Below are 18894 nucleotides of genomic sequence, written 5' to 3' on the forward strand. Positions count from 1 at the left end.
TAAGGGTTGTTAGTTTCAATTTCTGCACCCAAAATAGCGGTTGCAAATATCACGTGAGCTGGCCATCAAATATATTAACCATAAGCGAAAATATTGGATCAAAACCATGATACCTACGTATAACTTCTGGTATAATACGTTTAAAGAGTACCCCTGGCATCAAAGACGCATGCTGAGAAATTACAAGACGGGACGGGCATAGTTTCAGGCCCGCACTCACTCCCATGCTTAGTTTGGTCCACTAAATTTACCCCGCAACCCTCCCCGGGCATATGCGGGATGTCGTAGCGAGTCGGCGCACTAGTATAGGCAGCGTAAGCGGGGATCGCGGGGCCAAATTATTATAAGCACCCATTTCCACCGGGGAGTAAGAATACCCTCATCCTCAGCACGTAATTCATTCCCAACATGCCCAAAATCGCAGACATCGAGTATTTCCGCGTGCCACCACGCTGGCTCTACGTCAAAGTCACTGATATTAACGGCAACTATGGCTGGGGCGAGGCATCGCTCGAGGGACACACTGAGGCGGTCGAGGGCGCTCTGGACGAGTTCAAAGCTCGTTTCGTTGGGTGGGAGGCGAAGTGAGTCAAGGACGATTTCTCGGGCTGATCCAGTCTTCTAACCTGTCATTCAGCAATATTGAACACATATGGCAAAGTGTTTGGCGCATGGGATTCTACCGTGGGGGTCCCGTTTTGCAATCGGCTCTTTCCGGCCTTGACATCGCCCTGTGGGATTTGAAAGGTATGCCCGCACTTTTCTTCGTTTGCAAGTTAAATTGACGGTATCAGCGCGGCGACTGAATGTCCCAATCTACGAACTTCTCGGCGGCAAGGTACGCGACAAGGTTAAGGTCTATGCCTGGATCGGTGGCGATCGTCCAGACGACGTCAAGCAGCAAGCGTGAGCTACTTTGGTTTTTAGTCGCTACCATCGGTCGCTGATGGATCTAGTCTCGGTCGTCTTGCTCAGGGTTTCAAGGCTGTCAAAATGAACGCCACCGCAGATATCGGCTGGCTCGACGCCCCGGCATCTCTTGACTCTGCCGCAGATCGGCTCGCGACAGTCAAGTCTCTCGGTATGGATGCTGGTGTCGACTTCCATGGTCGTATTCACAAGCCGATGGCTAAGCAGCTCGTTAAACTGCTCGAGGAACACCGACCAATGTTCATTGAAGAGCCACTTCTGTCCGAGAACCATGAAGGAATCGCGGAGTTGTCGCAACTGACCACAACACCGATCGCGCTGGGTGAACGGCTACATTCGCGATGGGATGTCAAAAAGTTTCTCAATCCTACCACTATCGATATTCTGCAACCAGATATTTCGCATGTCGGTGGTATTTCAGAAATTAAGAAGATATCGGCTATGTGTGAGGCGTACGACATTGCAATCGCGCCACACTGCCCACTTGGATCCATCGCTTTGGCAGCGTGCTTGCAGATCGCAGCTTCCACCCCAAATCACGTGATTCAGGAGATGTCACTTGGAATTCACTACAATATTGAGTCAGGTGAGGAGGATATCGGAACCTATGTTTACAATCCGCAAGTATTTGATGTTACTAATGGGTATGTTGATGTTGCAGATGGGCCTGGCTTAGGTATCGAGGTCAACGAGGAAGCTGTTCGGAAATTAAGCCAGAATGTGAAGCCATGGCGGAGCGGTTCGTTCGTTGCATATGATGGATCGTTGAGAGAGTGGTAATTTGCTGTATAGACGATTTAATATAAGAGATTCGATACCGTTGCACCTGACAAGTTGTAAGCAGATAGATGTAAGGCAACAATAAATATGATTGACTGTGCCTTTTAAAGCTTGTCGCTATCGACCCAGACGTATCGACTCTCCCACGCCAGCTTCCCTCCAAGTTTCAGAGCAACTCCTATACTAGCTTTGTTCTCCTCGGCAATCTCGGCATGTACCCACGGGCTCTGATATCCCATATGCTTGAAGTTCCCGTTTCCCAGCTTCTTGAGCAGTTCTCCCGCAATGTAATTTGCCACCCCTTTCCCTCTATATTCTGGCAACACATACAGAGTTGCCAATGCCCCTTCGATACCCAAATATGCCCATGCTACCAACTTGCCAGTTTTATCCAGCAAGCCCTCATTGGGTAACATTCTAAGGGTAGAGGGCTGTCGCGGGATGTATGACGTAGCTATCACGACTGCTAGTTGATCATCGGGAACAGGACCGGAGATGAGATTTTCAGGGCTTCTCGCCACATTCTGCACTACTTCCGCGCTTTTCTTGTCACCAGTTTGAGCAGACAAAGTTACCGGGATGAGGTATTGATGCCATCGGCTGACCCTTACTATTGGCGCAAATCGTTCGAGGCACTCCGATAATGTGCTATGCAGAGTCCCGAAGCGCAGGACTGGACTGAATGGCCACCCAGGCGCGTTTGGGATCTCTGTATCTCGCAAAAAATATAACAGAGATCTCACATGGCGCATCAACACCTCTCTCTGAAATTCACTCAGACCTGACGGAGCAGAAAGATCACCAAGCGGGCGCAGACATATCAAGGGATTAAACACCCAGATCTGAGATTCCGAGTGGCGGGACCGGTCGGCGAAGACGATTGTATAGATATCAGGAGGTGAACCGGCCGGAGGGAACGAACCCGCGTAGAGGCATTGTCGGCCCGGAGTGTTGTGATGAGCTTGCATCCGGTTGTACAATGCATTCGAATGAGGGAGATGCATGGTGAGAAGCGGGATAAAAGTCTTCAATGCAGCCGATTGTGTATATTTGTGAAATGCAACAGTAGTGTCTTTACCGGGGTAATCGGTCTGCATTCTCAGTATCTTTTCGCCATTTTCCGCCATGTTGCCTCAGCGTCCTGGGAGCCATTGACCCCTTGTATGCAAAAGGTCGACAATTTTCAGGTAGCTATTAAACCAACGGGACAGAGTATGAGTCAGCTGCATATAACTGTACTCCAGAGAATTGTGTCAGTCTCCGGTAGCCGCAGTGCTTGTCGCAGGCAAAAATTTGCGTTAGCCTGACACACAAAGAACCCTAACCACCGAGAAGTAAGTTCGCCGCAAACTTTGTTTTGTTCAGGCCAATAGCAATGCTATACCATGAGCCGCACGCGTAAGGCACCGCTTTTTATCTCGTGGAACCGGTGGAATACCTTAAAAGGGCCCCAAGTTTTTTCGCCCTAAGATATTTTAAATCAGGCTATGCCGTTTTAGGTTAGCGAGAAGTACTGGTCTACTGGATCGTCACGGCGGTCAGCTCAACGAACCAATCTTTAGATACTAGGAAAAGAGATATATCTATCATTTAGGGCTGTTGCGATGCGAATATTCGCAGATATCCGCTATATTCGTTATTCGTATTCGCAATTCAAAACAGTGCGAATAATATCCGCTAATTTTATTCGCAGAATAAGCTGCGAATACGAATAATTATTCGTTATTCGCAATTTATCACGTGACATGCTTAAAGAAGCTAGAAAGTTGACTAATTAGGCAATAAGTATATACAGTAGCGTCCAACTGGGTCAGGGTAGGGTCAGGTTGCGTAAGAGCTAGTAAAATCATGGTAACTATACAGTTATCATCTCATTTTATAGATAGCAGACTAGCAGACTAATTTGTTTCCCGTCAACGCGCAACTGAACGGGACATCCGATATAAAAGTAACTACTCAATAATTTGCGTATTTCTTCCAATAAGTCGGCCGTTCCACATCTCAGATCTACGAACTCAATTCCGGCGGCACTCCGCTTGCCCTTGTGAAACCTTGGGCGCCGCAGCATCAATGTGTGGGATATTGCTGTCATGTCCGCAATACTTCGGCATTGTCAAGCTCCGCACAACAGTGCCGTCGGCATGACTCAACCTGTTCTAACTCTTGTGTGGACGTTTATCTTCCAGTTCTCCACAGAATAGCTCGGTTGGGGGCTCCCACCGGAAATCGGGTCGACGCGGTTGCGCCAAAAGATATCTGCGTCGCCCGGAACACTCAACTACAATTGTACGTCTCGTCCGGGGCACGTGCTACAACGTACATCATGAACCCTATTGTGTGGAATCTCAAGGGCTACACCGCTTTATATCGGGCGGAACAGCGCGGCTAACTTTCATTTGGGCGTATTTCCGCTTACCCGAGAGCAATTGCAGACGGTACCAAGAGATTGGCATGATCGTGCGAGCGAGGAATTCAGGACGAATTATGGTCGATGCAAATGGACGTACATTCTTCAATAAGTAATTAAGTATCACATTCACGTCATTCACGAAAGCAAAATTTTATGTTAAAAGTTATTTTCGTAGAGCCGGTCAGACGTAGGCCGCTCTTTGAAAGCGTATTTTGCATCAAAAAATACTGCGCCATACGCTTACAACGGTTTTGAACAAAACCTTATTTTATGTTCGCCGACGTTACACAGCCTCTTCGTAAGCTCTTGCTTCTTTTTATAAAGTTTCACGACTGCCTTACCTCTGACCTCCTGAAGCAGGTAATGAAGCTTCTGGTTGTTCTCTTTTAGTCTTACGACGTGCTTGAATAAATATGAATGAGAAGCGATTACTTGGTGTGGGCGACGGGAGACAATTTGGGAATGACCTCCCACCCCAATACCCAATTTACACTGCGGATGCACCAGCACAGTCTACTTCAGTCCCGGTTTTTCGGACAACTTTCGCCTGCCTGTCAATGCATATGAGTGACCGGATACGCCTGTTGAGATTTCCCGCCAGAGATGTCGCCAAGATACGTGAAATCATTCGTCGTGGCTGGATACGAGGTATCCAAGATACACGTGTTTACGATGCAGCGGAGGAGATCAAGCTCTACGGAAATCCTTGGAGAGCGTCTTCCTGGAACGACGAGAAGATGGATGCACGCCGGCTAGTTTGTCAGATCCTCTGTGGTCTTTTCGACTTAGGCTGGGTACTTCAGGCAGCAGTTGACATAAGTAAGAAGGAGTATGACAAAGGTACGCTCATTCTAGTACCCGCTTGATCGCCATTGAAGAACCGTTGATGACTAACGGAACGAAGATACGTTACTCTTTCGGTATCAACAACCTCCACCGCCACCCTGCGTCTGGATGAGCATTTCCTTTGACAGAGGTGATCTGCTACACTTGATTGACGCGCCTCAGGACCTAAGTCACCTGCTGGTCCAGGCGTACGGTGAAAAGGTCCAGAAGCATCACTACAATGGATCGGTGTTCGAGATCAAGTTCCGAGGGTACCCCTGGTACGCGAATAGCCGTGAAACTGTTCAGGCACGATTGATCGTCTTGACCCTTTTGGAATGTTTGGAGCAGCGAGGCTTCAGTCTATATGCGTCTATCGACCAGGACAATGGGCCTGGGGGAGATTCTAATTGCTCAGAAGCTGACACATGGTTTTGTAACCGCCAGGCAGATTGGACACCGGGAGCACCTATTTACCACGGCTAGAAGTGACGATGCCAGCGCGCAAAAGCCGTCTCGAGCATTTGCACGGTTTGACAATGTTTACAATGCTTATACTTAACGATTGAACGCGCATTTGTGATTGAAAATTTTCAGCTAGGAGTATACCAGGGTTGATGTTGATTAGGTAGGCATTGTTAAAAACTTTCGTCTCTATATGGTGATCATGCGTACCCATCCGACACACTAACGTAATATCTTCACCAATTTTCCTGCTATCATGATATAATTAAAGTAATATATTATCTAGAATAACTATTATCAATTACACTAGAATTTTTTTGATACTATAACATTTGTAAAGTTGTACTTCTGTCTGAGGTACTTTGATCCTTAACTAACTTATGTGAACACGAAAATTATGGCCGCTCAATATATTATCCCGCATAAGAGAAATTACCCGGATTATCCTAATTAAGACAAAGCGATTTCTATATTAAGAAATGTATTCCTAAAGAGGAAATTTAGACTTGTCGCGTCGCCACAGATACAGGACCGCCTTTGGCAGGTCGAAAGCAAGACAGAACGCGTCATTTTGTAATCACTTTACGTAACGATATTGGACTTTCCATGGCTCGACCAAGTAAGAAATCTAGGGGTGGACATGGTCACATGAATACAATTTTATTTATTCGCATTCGCATACGAATAAAAGTTCATGCTGTATTCGCATTCGCATACGAATAAAAGTTCATGCTGCGAATGCGAATGCGAATAATATTCGTATATTCGCAGTTTTGTCTACACGCTAGTTAATTATTACGACTTTAAATCACGACGCGTTCTGACACGTGCATTCTGACGCGTCCAGTGCTTATAAGACCTCCAAAGAATAAGTGGTAGGGACTGGCAAGCCACTCCGACGTCTGGACCGCGATAGGGGAGCCCTTACCCAGATTCTCTATCGCATTACCCCGAACATGGAACGTTCTGCTGGCCTTCGGTTTGTAATGATTTTGATTTCTAATTCTGCTTGGTGATTTTGCTAGGGATCGGCTGGACAATATCCGTGCCAATTTTTCCTTATCCACATCGGTATCCGTATCCGTGTAAAATATCTATACCCGTAACCGTATCCATGTCCAGATATATTGGCTTTATCCGTATCCGCATCCATATCCGCATATTCTCTATCCGTATCCATATCCACGACGGATATCCACGGATATATCCGTGTATCCGTGTATCTGTGCCGATCTCTAAAATTTGCTTGGTAATTCTGCTTGGCTCTAGGTTGTAGAGGGCTGATGAAGGTGTGGACAAATAGCACTAGAGCTACTGTCTATTGCGAATATTTTAAGTATATAGTGTCTAGCGACGTGCTTGTCCAACTCCTATAGCGATCTTTGAACTAAACTTTCACATAAATCTCTACATCAACAATAAACAGCATGGCCGATAGCAACTGCGAAATTCTATCGGACAGCGGGGTCGATGACGTGTCTGTTGGCTCGTTCAAACGCCCACAGGCCCCTCAGCGTGCACATCGACTTGATTATCGTCTCCTTAATGACGGTAGTGATGATGAGGCTGCCCCGGAAGACAGAATGTTGAAGAGAGCCCGATTTCATTCACCACTTGATAGTAGTGAACCAATAACACCAATGATTCAGCAAGTCAATTGTCTCAGGGTGTAGACCATCCCGCAGAATATCCTCAGAATGAGGCGGTCTCTGTGGATGAGCCGAAATATCGTTAGATTCTATTCAGTCCTAAAAGCCTTCAGTCCAGGGTCAGAACGCTTTGCTGTGGTCGTATTTCAATGTCTCTCCCGTTCCTTGAAAGTTGTGGTACCCGAAGCGAGGTAAAAAGGAACCTAAACATATAACCGGCAGTTGCTTAACTATATAAAGTTAGAATGCATTTATTGAGAGAGACGAATACGCAGGTAATTGCGCCGCAGAATCCCTTAGGCTGTTAGGGTTCTAGTGACTGCTTAACTGCTTAATAATGCGACGTCCAATCACGGCTATCTATAATAGCTAAGATTAGACCCGCTTTACGGAAGAGCCTTGGGAACCTTACAATTTTGACTTCTCAGAATAACCATCAGAGGCAGAATTAATGCCAATTCCAATTATTTCGATAAAGGAGACTTTGGCAGCCATAGTGAAGACTGGAAGCTTAAGATTAGGTCTGCCACTTCGCCGCACGGGAACTTTCTAGCTCGGTGGCTTACCTTCTCAATCTTTTAATATCACAAATTCGGGGATAAAATGAATTCACTTGAATCTTCTCCAGTAGCAAATGGAGATGATCTTGATCACCGAGTCGGCAGGAGATCCGTACTATTGGCACGCTGGTGGAAAGAAGAAGTCGTCATTGGTTACGCAGACATTGTATTCATCACATGCTATTTCATAACCGGGCTAGTTGATAGCAGCGCATTTAATGCATGGAGTTGTTTTGCCATCATGCAAACCGGTAAGTATGACTGATTGATCATATTCTTTTTACGACTATCTGTCTATAACAGATGTAATTTAGCGGTATATATATATGTCCACTTGCTAATAACTGCATAGGTAATACTATATTTCTGGGTCTGGGTGCATCAAACCAACCTGAAGGAAATCCTTATGGCTGGCTCAAATCACTTATCACAGTTTGCTTCTTTTTAACTGGAAGTTTCATTTTCTCCCAACTGTCGCGCCGTATTGGAGTCCGCCAGCGCCGCGTACTCAGCATTTCATTCTTTGTTCAAGGTATCTGTATCTTGATCTCTGCAGCATTAATCCAACGGAACATTGTCCCGCACCCTTCGACGACCGGATCAGGATCTGTTCTTGGCGGTCGGCTTTTTCTTGAATTAATTCCACTCTTCTTACTTGCTTTTCAGGGCGGTGGCCAGATGGCTGCGAGTCGGGGGTTGGGATTCAACGAGCTTCCGACCACAGTTTTGACAAGTGTCTACTATGACTTGGCTTCAGATCCAAGATTAGCGGTCTGGCCATCACAAAATGTCAAGAGGAATCGAAGAATCGGGGGTGTTGTGGCATTATTGATTGGAGCTATTGCGGGAGGGTGGATCTTCAAGAGTAAAGACGGATTGGGAACCGCACTTTGGATTGCAGCAGGTCTAAAGTTAGCTACTGCAGTTGGTTGGTGTTTTTGGAAGGCGGAAAAGGATGAGAAGAGTAATTTGAACTAGAACGAAACAGTTGGCAATTAGAGTAGAAGCAATTATACTATTTCCTGCATGGCAAACAACGTCTTTGAAGGATTGATGAACACATACTTGCTCCCTTGCTCCGATGGGTGCATCAGGTCATCCGTCTATTTGTAACTAGCAAACAAACCCAAGAGTTCAGCGGTGGACATACCTAGTTTGGAACCCGCCAGACAAGTCAAATAATCGAGAGATAATTTGCCAAAATTGGTTATCTTCCTATTCTACCTATTCAATGGGCAGGAGACGGACAATAGGAATACTGAAGATATTTTCTGCTTGCTAATGCAAATGTAAGTATAATTTTATTTGCAGCTATTCATAGATATTGTGATGAGCGTTGTCGAGGTTATGTCTTGATTGATTGGGTAATGGGTAGGGCAGGCGTCGCCCCATCCTTCTTCTTATCCTCTTCTTTGTGGATCTCCCTTTTTCTTCTTTGACGACAACTGCTTTAATACATGAGTCTCGACAAACATGCTGTCTGACCATCGCCGACGACGCAGCCTCCGAACTCTCACAGATATTCTCAAATATTTGTATGATCTAATTCAAAATCTTAGCATCCTTAACCAGCAGGCCATTCGTCTATACAAGAGGCACTTCAGAACTGGAATTGCCAAACAATCTAACTGTGGCCGCCAAGTCAGCATTTAGCTGCACGTAGAGACGCAATCTAGTGTGAATAAAAAGAACTAGAGATTTGACAACTTTTATTAATATATGCAGTTAGCGAATTAGCGTCTCTCAAATTATATTCGGACTTCATTCTCGATACGAACATGGAGCAAACTGGTTTCAGGGTCTAGTTCAACCAATTTGTGTATTTAGTGAATCGCAACTAAGGCACCATGCAAATAAGACTCAGGGTTAGGGCCATTTTGTCAGGCGTGGCTCACGCCTCTAGGCCTAGTATCATATACAATAAATTATATAACAGCAGCGTTCCCATCAGCAGAGTAATGCGGCTCTTCACTAAGGGCGTTCCCTACTCCCCTACACGCTGCATGGCCCATGCCCACTGGTTATATGTATAGAGAGGCTCTTCTTCCTTTTTTCTTTCGGGCTCGTTTTCCACTTGTTTTCCATTTTCCTTTTATCATAGTCCACAGCCTCCTATTGACGCCGAAGATGTTCGGCAGCCGCGTAAACTTGGCAGCTTGGACTGCCGGGCGCTCGGTCAGCACTGCTCAGAGATACTTCGCAACAGCATCGTCTCTGAGCTCTGCTGCTCGGAATCACAGGGTTGTGGTGATCGGCTGCGGCACCGCCGGCCTAGCTATCAGCCATCAGCTACTTCGATCCGGCAAATTTGCCCAAGACGACATTGCTGTTGTCGACCCGGCGGCATGGCATCACTACCAGCCCGGTTGGACTCTGGTCGGCGGTGGTCTCAAAACCAAAGAGGAGCTGCGAAGCCCGCTGAACAGCTTGATCGATCCTAAGCTCAAGTTCTATAACGATAGCGTGGGCACCTTTTTTCCTGAGTACAACTTGATAGCGCTAGGTAATGGCGACAAGGTCAGCTACGAGCAGCTTGTAGTGGCGCCCGGCATCACTGTCAACTATGGTAGCGTCAAGGGCTTGCCTGAAGCTCTTGCCAGCCCAGACTCTCTTGTCTCGTCCATCTATGGCTACGACACTTGCGACAAGGTCTTCCGCACCATTGAAAAGCTCCGAAAAGGTGTTGCCATTTTCACTCAACCTACCGGCGTGATCAAATGTGCGGGTGCTCCGCAGAAAATCATGTGGCTGGCGTTGGACTATTGGAAGCGAGCAGGCTTGTATGATCCCAGCAACCATTCCGGCTCTGTGATCAAGATCAACTTCGCGACTGGCCTTCCCGTCATGTTTGGTGTGCCCAAGTACAGCGCCAAGCTCGAGCAGATGCGGAAGGAGAGGGGCGTTGAAGGACTGTTCCAGCACGACCTTGTCGCCATCGACGGCAACACGGCGACTTTTGCTCGTCCGGACGGGAAAGAGCAGGTCACGAAGGAGTTTGACCTGTTGCACGTCGTGCCCAAGATGGGACCTCATTCGTTTGTCAAGAACAGTGCTCTGGCAAATGAGGCTGGTTACGTCGACGTCGACGAAGGCACCACTCGCCATAACAAATACCCGAATATCTGGTCTGCTGGCGACGCTTCCAGCCTACCCACGTCCAAGACAGCGGCAGCCATTACATCAGAAGCACCTGTACTAGTTCACAACCTGCTGCGATCCATGGAGGGCAAAGGGCCCGAAGCGACGTATGACGGTTATACCTCGTGCCCGCTCTTGACAGAGTACGGCAAGGTTCTCCTGGCCGAGTTCAAGTACGGCGGAGAACCCAAGGAGACGTTCGGCAACTGGCTCGGCATTGACCAGGCAATTCCTCGGCGTGCGTTCTACCATCTGAAGAAGGACTTTTTTCCATGGGTGTACCGCAAATCCATGGTCAAAGGCACTTGGGCCGGGCCTAAGGGCTGGATTAACTAGAACAGGGCCCGGGAGATCGTGTGTATTATAATCATTTACGACGCAATAGAATGATGAAAGCTTCGGAAAACAAGGAATGCAAATGCACTCGGAATTGCAACTGCCTTCTTGGCAGTTTTAAATTTCTCAGTGCTATGGTTGGAAGACGCTCTTTGATTTAGACAAACAAAGCAAACACCAGCCTTTTGCTAGCGAGGTAGAACTGAATTCCTCTAGTGGCGACCTTCAGCTTCCGCCGGAGATATATTTACTCTGCTTAGAGCTTATGCAAAGCGACAAATCCACTACCTCTCAGACTAATAGGGCTGGACACGAATAAGGGTACGGATATTCGTAAGTCGAACACGAATAAATTGAAAGTCTCCTGCTTTGTAATGTTCGTATGAAAAATGTCATCACGTAAATTATTCGTATTAGTCACTCGCGTTATTGACTTTGCTCGGATTTATATACGTGGGTGATAAGCGAGCCGGCACTTTTCTACTCAGCGTATATCTATCAACTTTGACACGACATTTTTCCACAACAGAAAATGGAATCCGCTTGTACATATCGAATACTTTTATTAGCACTCGAAGCTACCCAAAACCGCGCTCAGCTAAGCATCCAACATGCTGCAACGATCTGCAATGTACCCGAATCCACCTTACGCGATCGAATGTATGGGCGACCGTCACAACGCGACGTTATTCCCAATTCTCGAAATTTTACGGATCTTGGAGAAAAGGCAAATCTGGAGCACCTCTTGGACTTAGATTCGCGCGTTCGCCCAGACTCGCTGATGTGGAAAATATGGCTAATTTGCTGCTCGTGGAGCGCGACGCGGGATCCGTGAGCAAGCGTGGGTAATGAACTTCGTCATGACACCAATGCCTAAGACACAATTTAATCGCGCATAAGACTACCAGAGAGCGCGCTCTGCGAAGATCCTAAGAAAATCTAGGAGTGGTTTGATCTTGTTAGGAATACGAGGGCCATATAGGGGATCGTTGACGACGACATTTATTACTTCGACGAGACCGGGTATATGATTGGCATTATCTCGTCGTCCATGGTAGTTATACGCGCCGACGAGTTGGGCGAGCGAAGACGGTCCAGCCAGATAATCGAATGGGCCACAGTGATCCAGGGAGTTAATGCGGAAGGGTGGTCAATCCCACCGTTCATCGTAGTTCAAGGGGCCAACCACCTCGCAAACTGATACTCGGAGAGCAACCTTCCGCCAGATTGGGTCATCAACCCTACAGATAATGACTGGACAAACAACGAGACAGGCCCTGAATGGATTCGACATTTTGATAGACGTACCACCCATCGCAGAAAAGGCGGATATCGATTGTTAGTGATTGACGGCCATGCGAGTCACCGTTCGGCGGAGTTCGACCAGTTCTGCAAGGAAAGGGACATTATCACAATCTGCATGCCTCCTAACTCATCCCACCTTCTTCAACCGCTAGACGTTGGATGCTTCAGTCCACTGAAACGGGCGTACGGTCGCGAAATCGAGGAGCTCATCAAGTGTCACGTTAACCACGTGACAAGGTCGAATTTCTCGTCGCATTTCGAGCCGCAATTTTCCCGTGTATGAACGAAAAGAATATCTAGGCGGGATTCCGAGAGTCAGGTTTAGTACCTATGGATCCTGAAGTTGTCCTATCCAAATTGGATATCAGGATACGGACTCCAACACCTCCGCTATAAGTGTGGACCGTTTCCGATCATCGAAGGACGCGCGTTTGACCTATGACGGGTCAGATTGGACGTTGATACACGCACCTACTGAGACAAAAGTCGGCAAGATCCAAGACTACCGAGGGTTGTACGCACTAGATGCACAGGTAGTGCAAAAGGAACTTGTTAGTGCCTTCGTGGAACCGGTTGATCTCTGGCAGGCGAGACTGGGACATATTTCAATGGAACGAGTCAGAAAGGCTGCAGATCTCACAAATGGAATTAGTCTAAAGAATGCGTCAGACAAAATTGTTTGCGAGACATGCATTGAATCAAAACAGGAAAGACAGATTTCACGAGACCAACCAGCGCAAGCAACGAAACCAATGGAATTAATCTATACTGACGTGGTGGGACCAATCAAACCTCAAGCATATGATGGCTCAAGTTGGTACCTCAGTGTCGTGGACGATGCAACGTGCGGCAAAATGGGTCTACCCTATGAAGACAAAAGGAGAAGCATATGATCGGCTATGCGAATTCTGCAATTGGGCAGAAAAGGCAACGGAAAACCCGTTAAACGAATCCGTATGGATAACGGACTCGAGTTTGGCGGCAGTAGGTTAGAAGCTTTCTTAAAGGCTAAAGGGATCAAGCAAGAACTTACGGTGCCATACACGCCAGAACAGAATGGCAAAGGCGAGCGTCCTCATAAGGAGCTCAACAATATGGCAAGGACTATGATTGCCATGTCAGGATTAACGCAAGAGCTATGGCCAGAAGCTCTAAAGCACGCCGCTAGACTGAGCAATTTGCTCCCCACCAGAGCGCTTAACGGAGAGACTCCTGTGAGAATGATGGAAAAGTGGTGTCTCTACCCGAACGACCAACCGTCAAAGCCTGACATCTCACATCTTCGAATATGGGGATGCAAAGCATGGGCACTGATACCTAGCGAGCGAAGAGCGAGGAGCGAGGAGCGAAAAGTTTGAGCCTAGGAGCAAACCAGGTTATTTCGTGGGAACAGAAGCCCATAATATTTTTCGAATATGGATGCCTGACACGGGAAAGGTAATCCGAGCACGGGACGTCACGTTCGTCGAAATTGCAAATAGCAGCCAGGTGCAGCCTGAATCGACGGAAGATAGAGAAGACTATGCAATCGATATATTTGGCGATAAAGTCGCTGAACAGGTTACGCAATCAGAATCAGAAGCTCAAGAAGAGTCCGAGACCGAGACCACCATTACGCTTGCTCCGCCACAACGATCGAACGTGATAGCACCAAATCAGACAGCCAGATCAGGCAACGGTTTCTGGCCCTCCAAGACGATCGACTAGGGTGACTCGGGGTCGCCCTCCGATGAGATACGGAAATTCAATAATGACGGAACAACGGAAGCTTCTGTCTTCGCGGTTAAATCGGCAGAAGACCCAGACCCAAAACATTTCAGGAAGCAGTTAATGGTGCCGACGGTGATGAATGGATGAAAGCATCTGAGGATGAGATTAAATCGCTAAAGGAAAATCAAACCTGGGTCCTGGCTCCAAGACATCAAGCGGAAGGAAGGAGGGTTCTGAGTTTCTGACAAATAAATGGGTGTTTCGAACCAAAACGGATTCCTCGGGAAACCTCCAACGAAGAAAGGCGCGGCTAGTGGCGGGCAGGATTATAACCAAACCTTCGCATCTATGGTAAAAGCAGCAACATGGAGACTATTGATTGCGATGCTACTTACCGATGGATGGTTTTGCCACCAAATGGACGTCGTGACAGCATTTCTTTACGGAAACCTAAAGGAACTGATCTATATGGAACAACCAGAAGGTTTAACGAAGGAGAAGACATGATATGTCAGCTACGCCGCACACTCTGTGGATTAAAGCAGTCGCCGAGAGAGTGGTACGGCAGAATTGTCGAAGCATTAACGAGTCGAGGATTCCAAGTTTCACAAAGCGATCCATGCATGTTCATTAAGCACGAGTTAATTGTGGTGCTCCATGTCGAAATACAACACCACTTCATAAGGGAACTAGTGAATGATAAGAAAATCAGTACCAAGTGGATTGACATGCACAATATGGTAGCTGATGGACTCACGAAGAGTCTAGAACGAATTAAGTTTGGAGATTTCGTTACGATGCCGGGTATGGGAAATTAGTCGGATCGTGCGACTACTCGATTTGTGCGAATTGGCTACGATCTGAAAAAAATTGATAGCGCGATAGTGTAAGGCACAGTGAAAGGTAAGTTCGACTAGAACTTATTTGAAAGGGGTTGTTGGATATCCGTAGTTATGATTGCTTAATCAACTAACTATCGTATCCAAGGTAATTATGATCTATATATATACTGTGTAAACGTATGATTTGTGTCTAGTCCTCAACAAGAAGTGACTCTTCACATGAGGTTACTCTAAATTTCTCATGTGAAGATAGTCTACTCAACTTAGGTAAAATCCCTCAGACTATTCTTCTTTTAGGAGGATCAGCTCATATGTCATACGTAACTGTGAGACAATCTCATAAGAAAATTGCTCATGTGTCATACGACAACCCTTGATGAAGTAACGCGAGCAGGACTATAACGTCAAGTTTCTCGTTGGGTACGGGCTATTATCCTTAGTAACGATAATACCTTTGATCGTACCTGAGTGACGTGTGCATAAGCAATATTTAGCTTTGGTGGCTGAGCTCATAAGACCACTTCCGCACTTCGCACTCTTACTATCAACTCTCATGACGTGTCCTCCTCCTTTTAGTATTACTCCATATACCTTAGCATGAACTTTATAGCTTACACATTTTACTTAGCTTATTCTGAAGTTATAGTTGCTTTTTCAACAACGATCATAGGCTATGGGGTGTGTGTGGAAATGTGTAGAACACTCTAGCCTACGATCGTAGATTGTGGAATATTCTAGCAAGGTGTAACGATGACCCAATTGGGTATTCATGGAATGTCTGGAAGATTCCAGTGGTATGTCTAGAAGGTTCCAGAAGACAAGGCCCCAAGTGTATATAGAGGTCATAGGAACCTAGTTAATGAGTGTTTTGTTTTGTTTTGCTTCAATATAGTCATATATTTCAACAAATACTGGTTCGTGCCAGAAGACGGCGAGCTCGTCAGTCTGGGCGATACCAAAAGGATAAACTGGAACGACCGAGTGGACATACGCTTTGACGGCAGTTATCGGCTCGTCTTCTTGGACACCCCTATGGGATCAGGGAAAACACATTACGATTGAAGTACTGACAGATTACCATAACCTCCAAGCTTTTATGAAGAAGCCTGCACTTAACGGCCGTCTGGGTCGTTGGGTTTACTACTTAACGCCATATGATTTTATCATTCGCTATCGGGCAGGAGAATCTAATCCTGCTGATGCCTTATCTAGAGGGCCCGTCCATGAGCCGTCAGAAGAAAAGGACTGTTCATCTTTGTGGGCCTCTTTGGACACAAAGTTAGCTAGGATAAGCAAAGTGGAAGTCCTGTGTCTCCGCCGAGTTTTGGGGAGTACACACCTTGGTCCCGAGAGCGGAGTTCGCCCAGCGCCTTTGGCAGATGCGAAGGCATGCTGTAATGACAGTCAACAAAGGTAGCCCGAAGGGTGAAGACTGTGAGGCTGATCACTCTGGGATATTGTTCGGGCACAGGTTGTGAAGCGAAGGAAGGCTTGAGAAGTTACTGAGTCTGAATTACCGTTATCAAGTGACGACATTAATTGCGGCGGCACAAGCAACTGATCCCTTGAGTCAAAAAAAAGGAGGTCAAAACTGCCATAACTCCTAAAAGTGGAAGTGCTTATGAGTTGTCTTCACAAGGATCGCAACTGTGTCGGACATTGTAGCGTATGAGGCAAATGCCTACGACCATCATGACTCGATCCAATAACTCGTCAATTCATATCCTGCTGAAAACATCACCTGAAATTTGACATCTATGTAAACCGTTGCTCAATAACCTTGCCCGTAAGTGTCCATAATACTTTGTCAACCCCAGATCTTAGCGGCCGCCTGGGCCCGAACCCTCCCATAAAGTCACAACTCGACCATTTCCGCAGGCTCACCGCGCGCCTAATCGTGTTTTGTACCTCATGGAATTGAATTTACTCACCAATTCTGCCACTCTGGACAACCTGGTAGCAACAGAATTCGAGCATTTAAAGCTGTCTCGACCCAGATATATGTTTCGCCATTTCAACGTCATAGTGGGTCTAGACTGACAAAGTCTGCTCGTCATGGCCGCCAACAGATCTTTAGGTCGAGATGTCCATTTTTACGACATATCCAGGCAGGATCAGGCGCTTGGTGGACTGATGTTGACTCCATCTATTACAAAAAGAACATTTCTTTTTGCGCTTGGGATTCTCATTGTTTCGGCCCATCCATATGACGTGTATTTGCGAGGTACCGACACACCCGTGAGACCAACCGACGAGCCTCTCCAAGCTGGCAAGTATGATATAAAGCCCGATTCTCCCTATGGTAATAGGTTTATTTTCCTTGAGTCTAGTGTGTAGTGTTTACTAAAGTGAAACAGGCAGAGTATTCATTACAAATGAGTGGTGCATAACCCGAATACTCTCGCAAACGGTCTCTGGCAGAGATGAAGCCTTTCGACAGCGGGTTCGTGAGCGAGATAGGAAATGCGTGATAACTGGTGTCGCCAACCCTGATAGACTTGTTGCTTTAAATGATTGGTCAAGTTACCATGCTGCTCACATCTTCCCACTCTCTGGCGAAGACTGGTTCATCAGGAATAGTTTTTCTCGGTGGAGTACAAATAGAGCGGGAGAGCGTGACACTGGTATCAATTCATGTCAGAACGGCCTACTGATGCTATCCCATATACATGAAAAGTTTGACAACTTTAGTATTTCCATCAATCCGGATGACAACTACAGGATAATTACCTTCAGGGACGATGTTTTCAACGTTGGTGGGCGTCTACTTGACCCTGTTTGTCGAGATCCTAGCGATGAGAATAGTGTAAGGGACGAGCTCCTTCGTTGGCACTTCCGTCAAGCGGTGTTGGCCAACATAAGAAGGGGTTGGGGAACCGGTTTTTGAGACAGACTTCCCACCAGGAAGCGATATGGTCGGGGAGATCCGCAACGGGCCGGATGCAGTAAAACGGATGGAGGCAGAACTATTCTCGCGATTAGGTGGGTTATCGCTGACCTAGGAACCTTGTGCTATTGCGAGATAGAATGTTTTGTCTCGGTCGAAGTAGTGGGAGAAGAAGATGAGCATCGGTGATACCATCCGCATGTCACCATCACACTTTCTTACTATCCTGACGGCGACTCGTAACCTTTAGCCACAGAGCGAGGCCTACCCCTCGTGCCCAGCGTTGGCCTTCCATATCTTGCCCATGGCTTAGCTTTTCTTGTCATTTATGGGTCATTTACATGTACATTTCACATACCTCCAATGGATCACTTGTTCCTTTGCGTTCTTGTCTGGTCTTGGTGCGCAAATTTCGAGAGATCTGAAGATATAAAAGCCTTTTCTTGATATGCTTTAGTGTAAAAATGTAGTCTTAAAGATATCACCAACTCCTCGTAGGATTTATTTCTTCCGATATTTAACAATTGTATTGCGTGGGTACGGGCAAGCATTAGGGCTGTTCCGAATACAAATATTCGCAGTAATCGTATTCGTTGTTCGCAAATTTTATTCGCAAATCCTGAGCAGTGCGAATAATATTCGTTTGGCGAATATTCGCATCTAGTCGCGTGTCCAGCAGTAGTTTACCATTGTCCTCAATTTCAAGAGCCAAGAGAGCCCCTTACAGCCTTCCAGCTCAATTGACGTAAGTAGTAAATTGATGGCGAGGTATGCACATTTTTTCCTCTGTCACCGAGCGAGAGGTTGGCCTTTCCAGGGACATATATAAAGACTGGCACACGCCCAGATTCAGCCTCTTAGTCCGTTCAACAATCCTTACAATCAGTATCTTCCGAACCATTTACTTCTAATTTTCGGGATTCTATAAATTGAAATGGAGACCAGAGGAAACCGTCTAGATTACCTGGCACTGAATGACGGCTACGACGCTGAGTCTCAAACAGCTCGCTGTTCTAGCCCAATTCTAGAGGCCCGCAGACGCTGGTTCATCCTCGTC

General features: G+C 46.6%; 6 protein-coding genes across 6 annotated transcripts; 5 read left to right on the plus strand and 1 right to left on the minus strand.

Moving 5' to 3' along the window:
* Positions 1–408: 408 nt before the first annotated feature.
* POJ06DRAFT_268374 (enolase C-terminal domain-like protein) lies at positions 409–1710 on the plus strand (the record flags this gene model as incomplete). The annotated part of the gene is made up of 4 exons (XM_056189306.1): positions 409–584; positions 638–747; positions 795–906; positions 957–1710. The coding sequence occupies 4 exons, from the start codon at positions 409–411 to the stop codon at positions 1708–1710; spliced, it is 1152 nt and encodes a 383-aa protein (XP_056044245.1).
* POJ06DRAFT_111681 (uncharacterized protein) lies at positions 1711–3100 on the minus strand. Its single transcript, XM_056184083.1, has one exon. The coding sequence runs from the start codon at positions 2835–2837 to the stop codon at positions 1815–1817; it is 1023 nt and encodes a 340-aa protein (XP_056044246.1). The 5' UTR covers positions 2838–3100; the 3' UTR covers positions 1711–1814.
* A 1301-nt stretch (positions 3101–4401) lies between these two features.
* POJ06DRAFT_253697 (uncharacterized protein) lies at positions 4402–5736 on the plus strand. The gene is made up of 2 exons (XM_056187677.1): positions 4402–4960; positions 5025–5736. The coding sequence occupies exons 1-2, from the start codon at positions 4534–4536 to the stop codon at positions 5429–5431; spliced, it is 834 nt and encodes a 277-aa protein (XP_056044247.1). The 5' UTR covers positions 4402–4533; the 3' UTR covers positions 5432–5736.
* Positions 5737–7332: 1596 nt separating this feature from the next.
* On the plus strand, positions 7333–8815 carry POJ06DRAFT_111694 (uncharacterized protein). Its single transcript, XM_056184084.1, has 2 exons — positions 7333–7870; positions 7972–8815. The coding sequence occupies exons 1-2, from the start codon at positions 7663–7665 to the stop codon at positions 8595–8597; spliced, it is 834 nt and encodes a 277-aa protein (XP_056044248.1). The 5' UTR covers positions 7333–7662; the 3' UTR covers positions 8598–8815.
* Positions 8816–9746: 931 nt separating this feature from the next.
* POJ06DRAFT_281735 (uncharacterized protein) lies at positions 9747–11093 on the plus strand (the record flags this gene model as incomplete). Its single annotated transcript, XM_056189966.1, has 1 exon — positions 9747–11093. The coding sequence occupies one exon, from the start codon at positions 9747–9749 to the stop codon at positions 11091–11093; it is 1347 nt and encodes a 448-aa protein (XP_056044249.1).
* A 5912-nt stretch (positions 11094–17005) lies between these two features.
* Positions 17006–17952, plus strand: POJ06DRAFT_281736 (HNH endonuclease-domain-containing protein; the record flags this gene model as incomplete). The annotated part of the gene is made up of 3 exons (XM_056189967.1): positions 17006–17252; positions 17308–17817; positions 17843–17952. 3 exons carry the CDS (start codon positions 17006–17008, stop codon positions 17950–17952), a joined length of 867 nt encoding a protein of 288 aa, XP_056044250.1.
* Positions 17953–18894: the final 942 nt, after the last annotated feature.

This window comes from Lipomyces tetrasporus (genome assembly GCF_029532465.1).
Source record: "Lipomyces tetrasporus strain NRRL Y-64009 chromosome Unknown POJ06scaffold_5, whole genome shotgun sequence".
NCBI lineage: Eukaryota > Fungi > Ascomycota > Lipomycetes > Lipomycetales > Lipomycetaceae > Lipomyces > Lipomyces tetrasporus.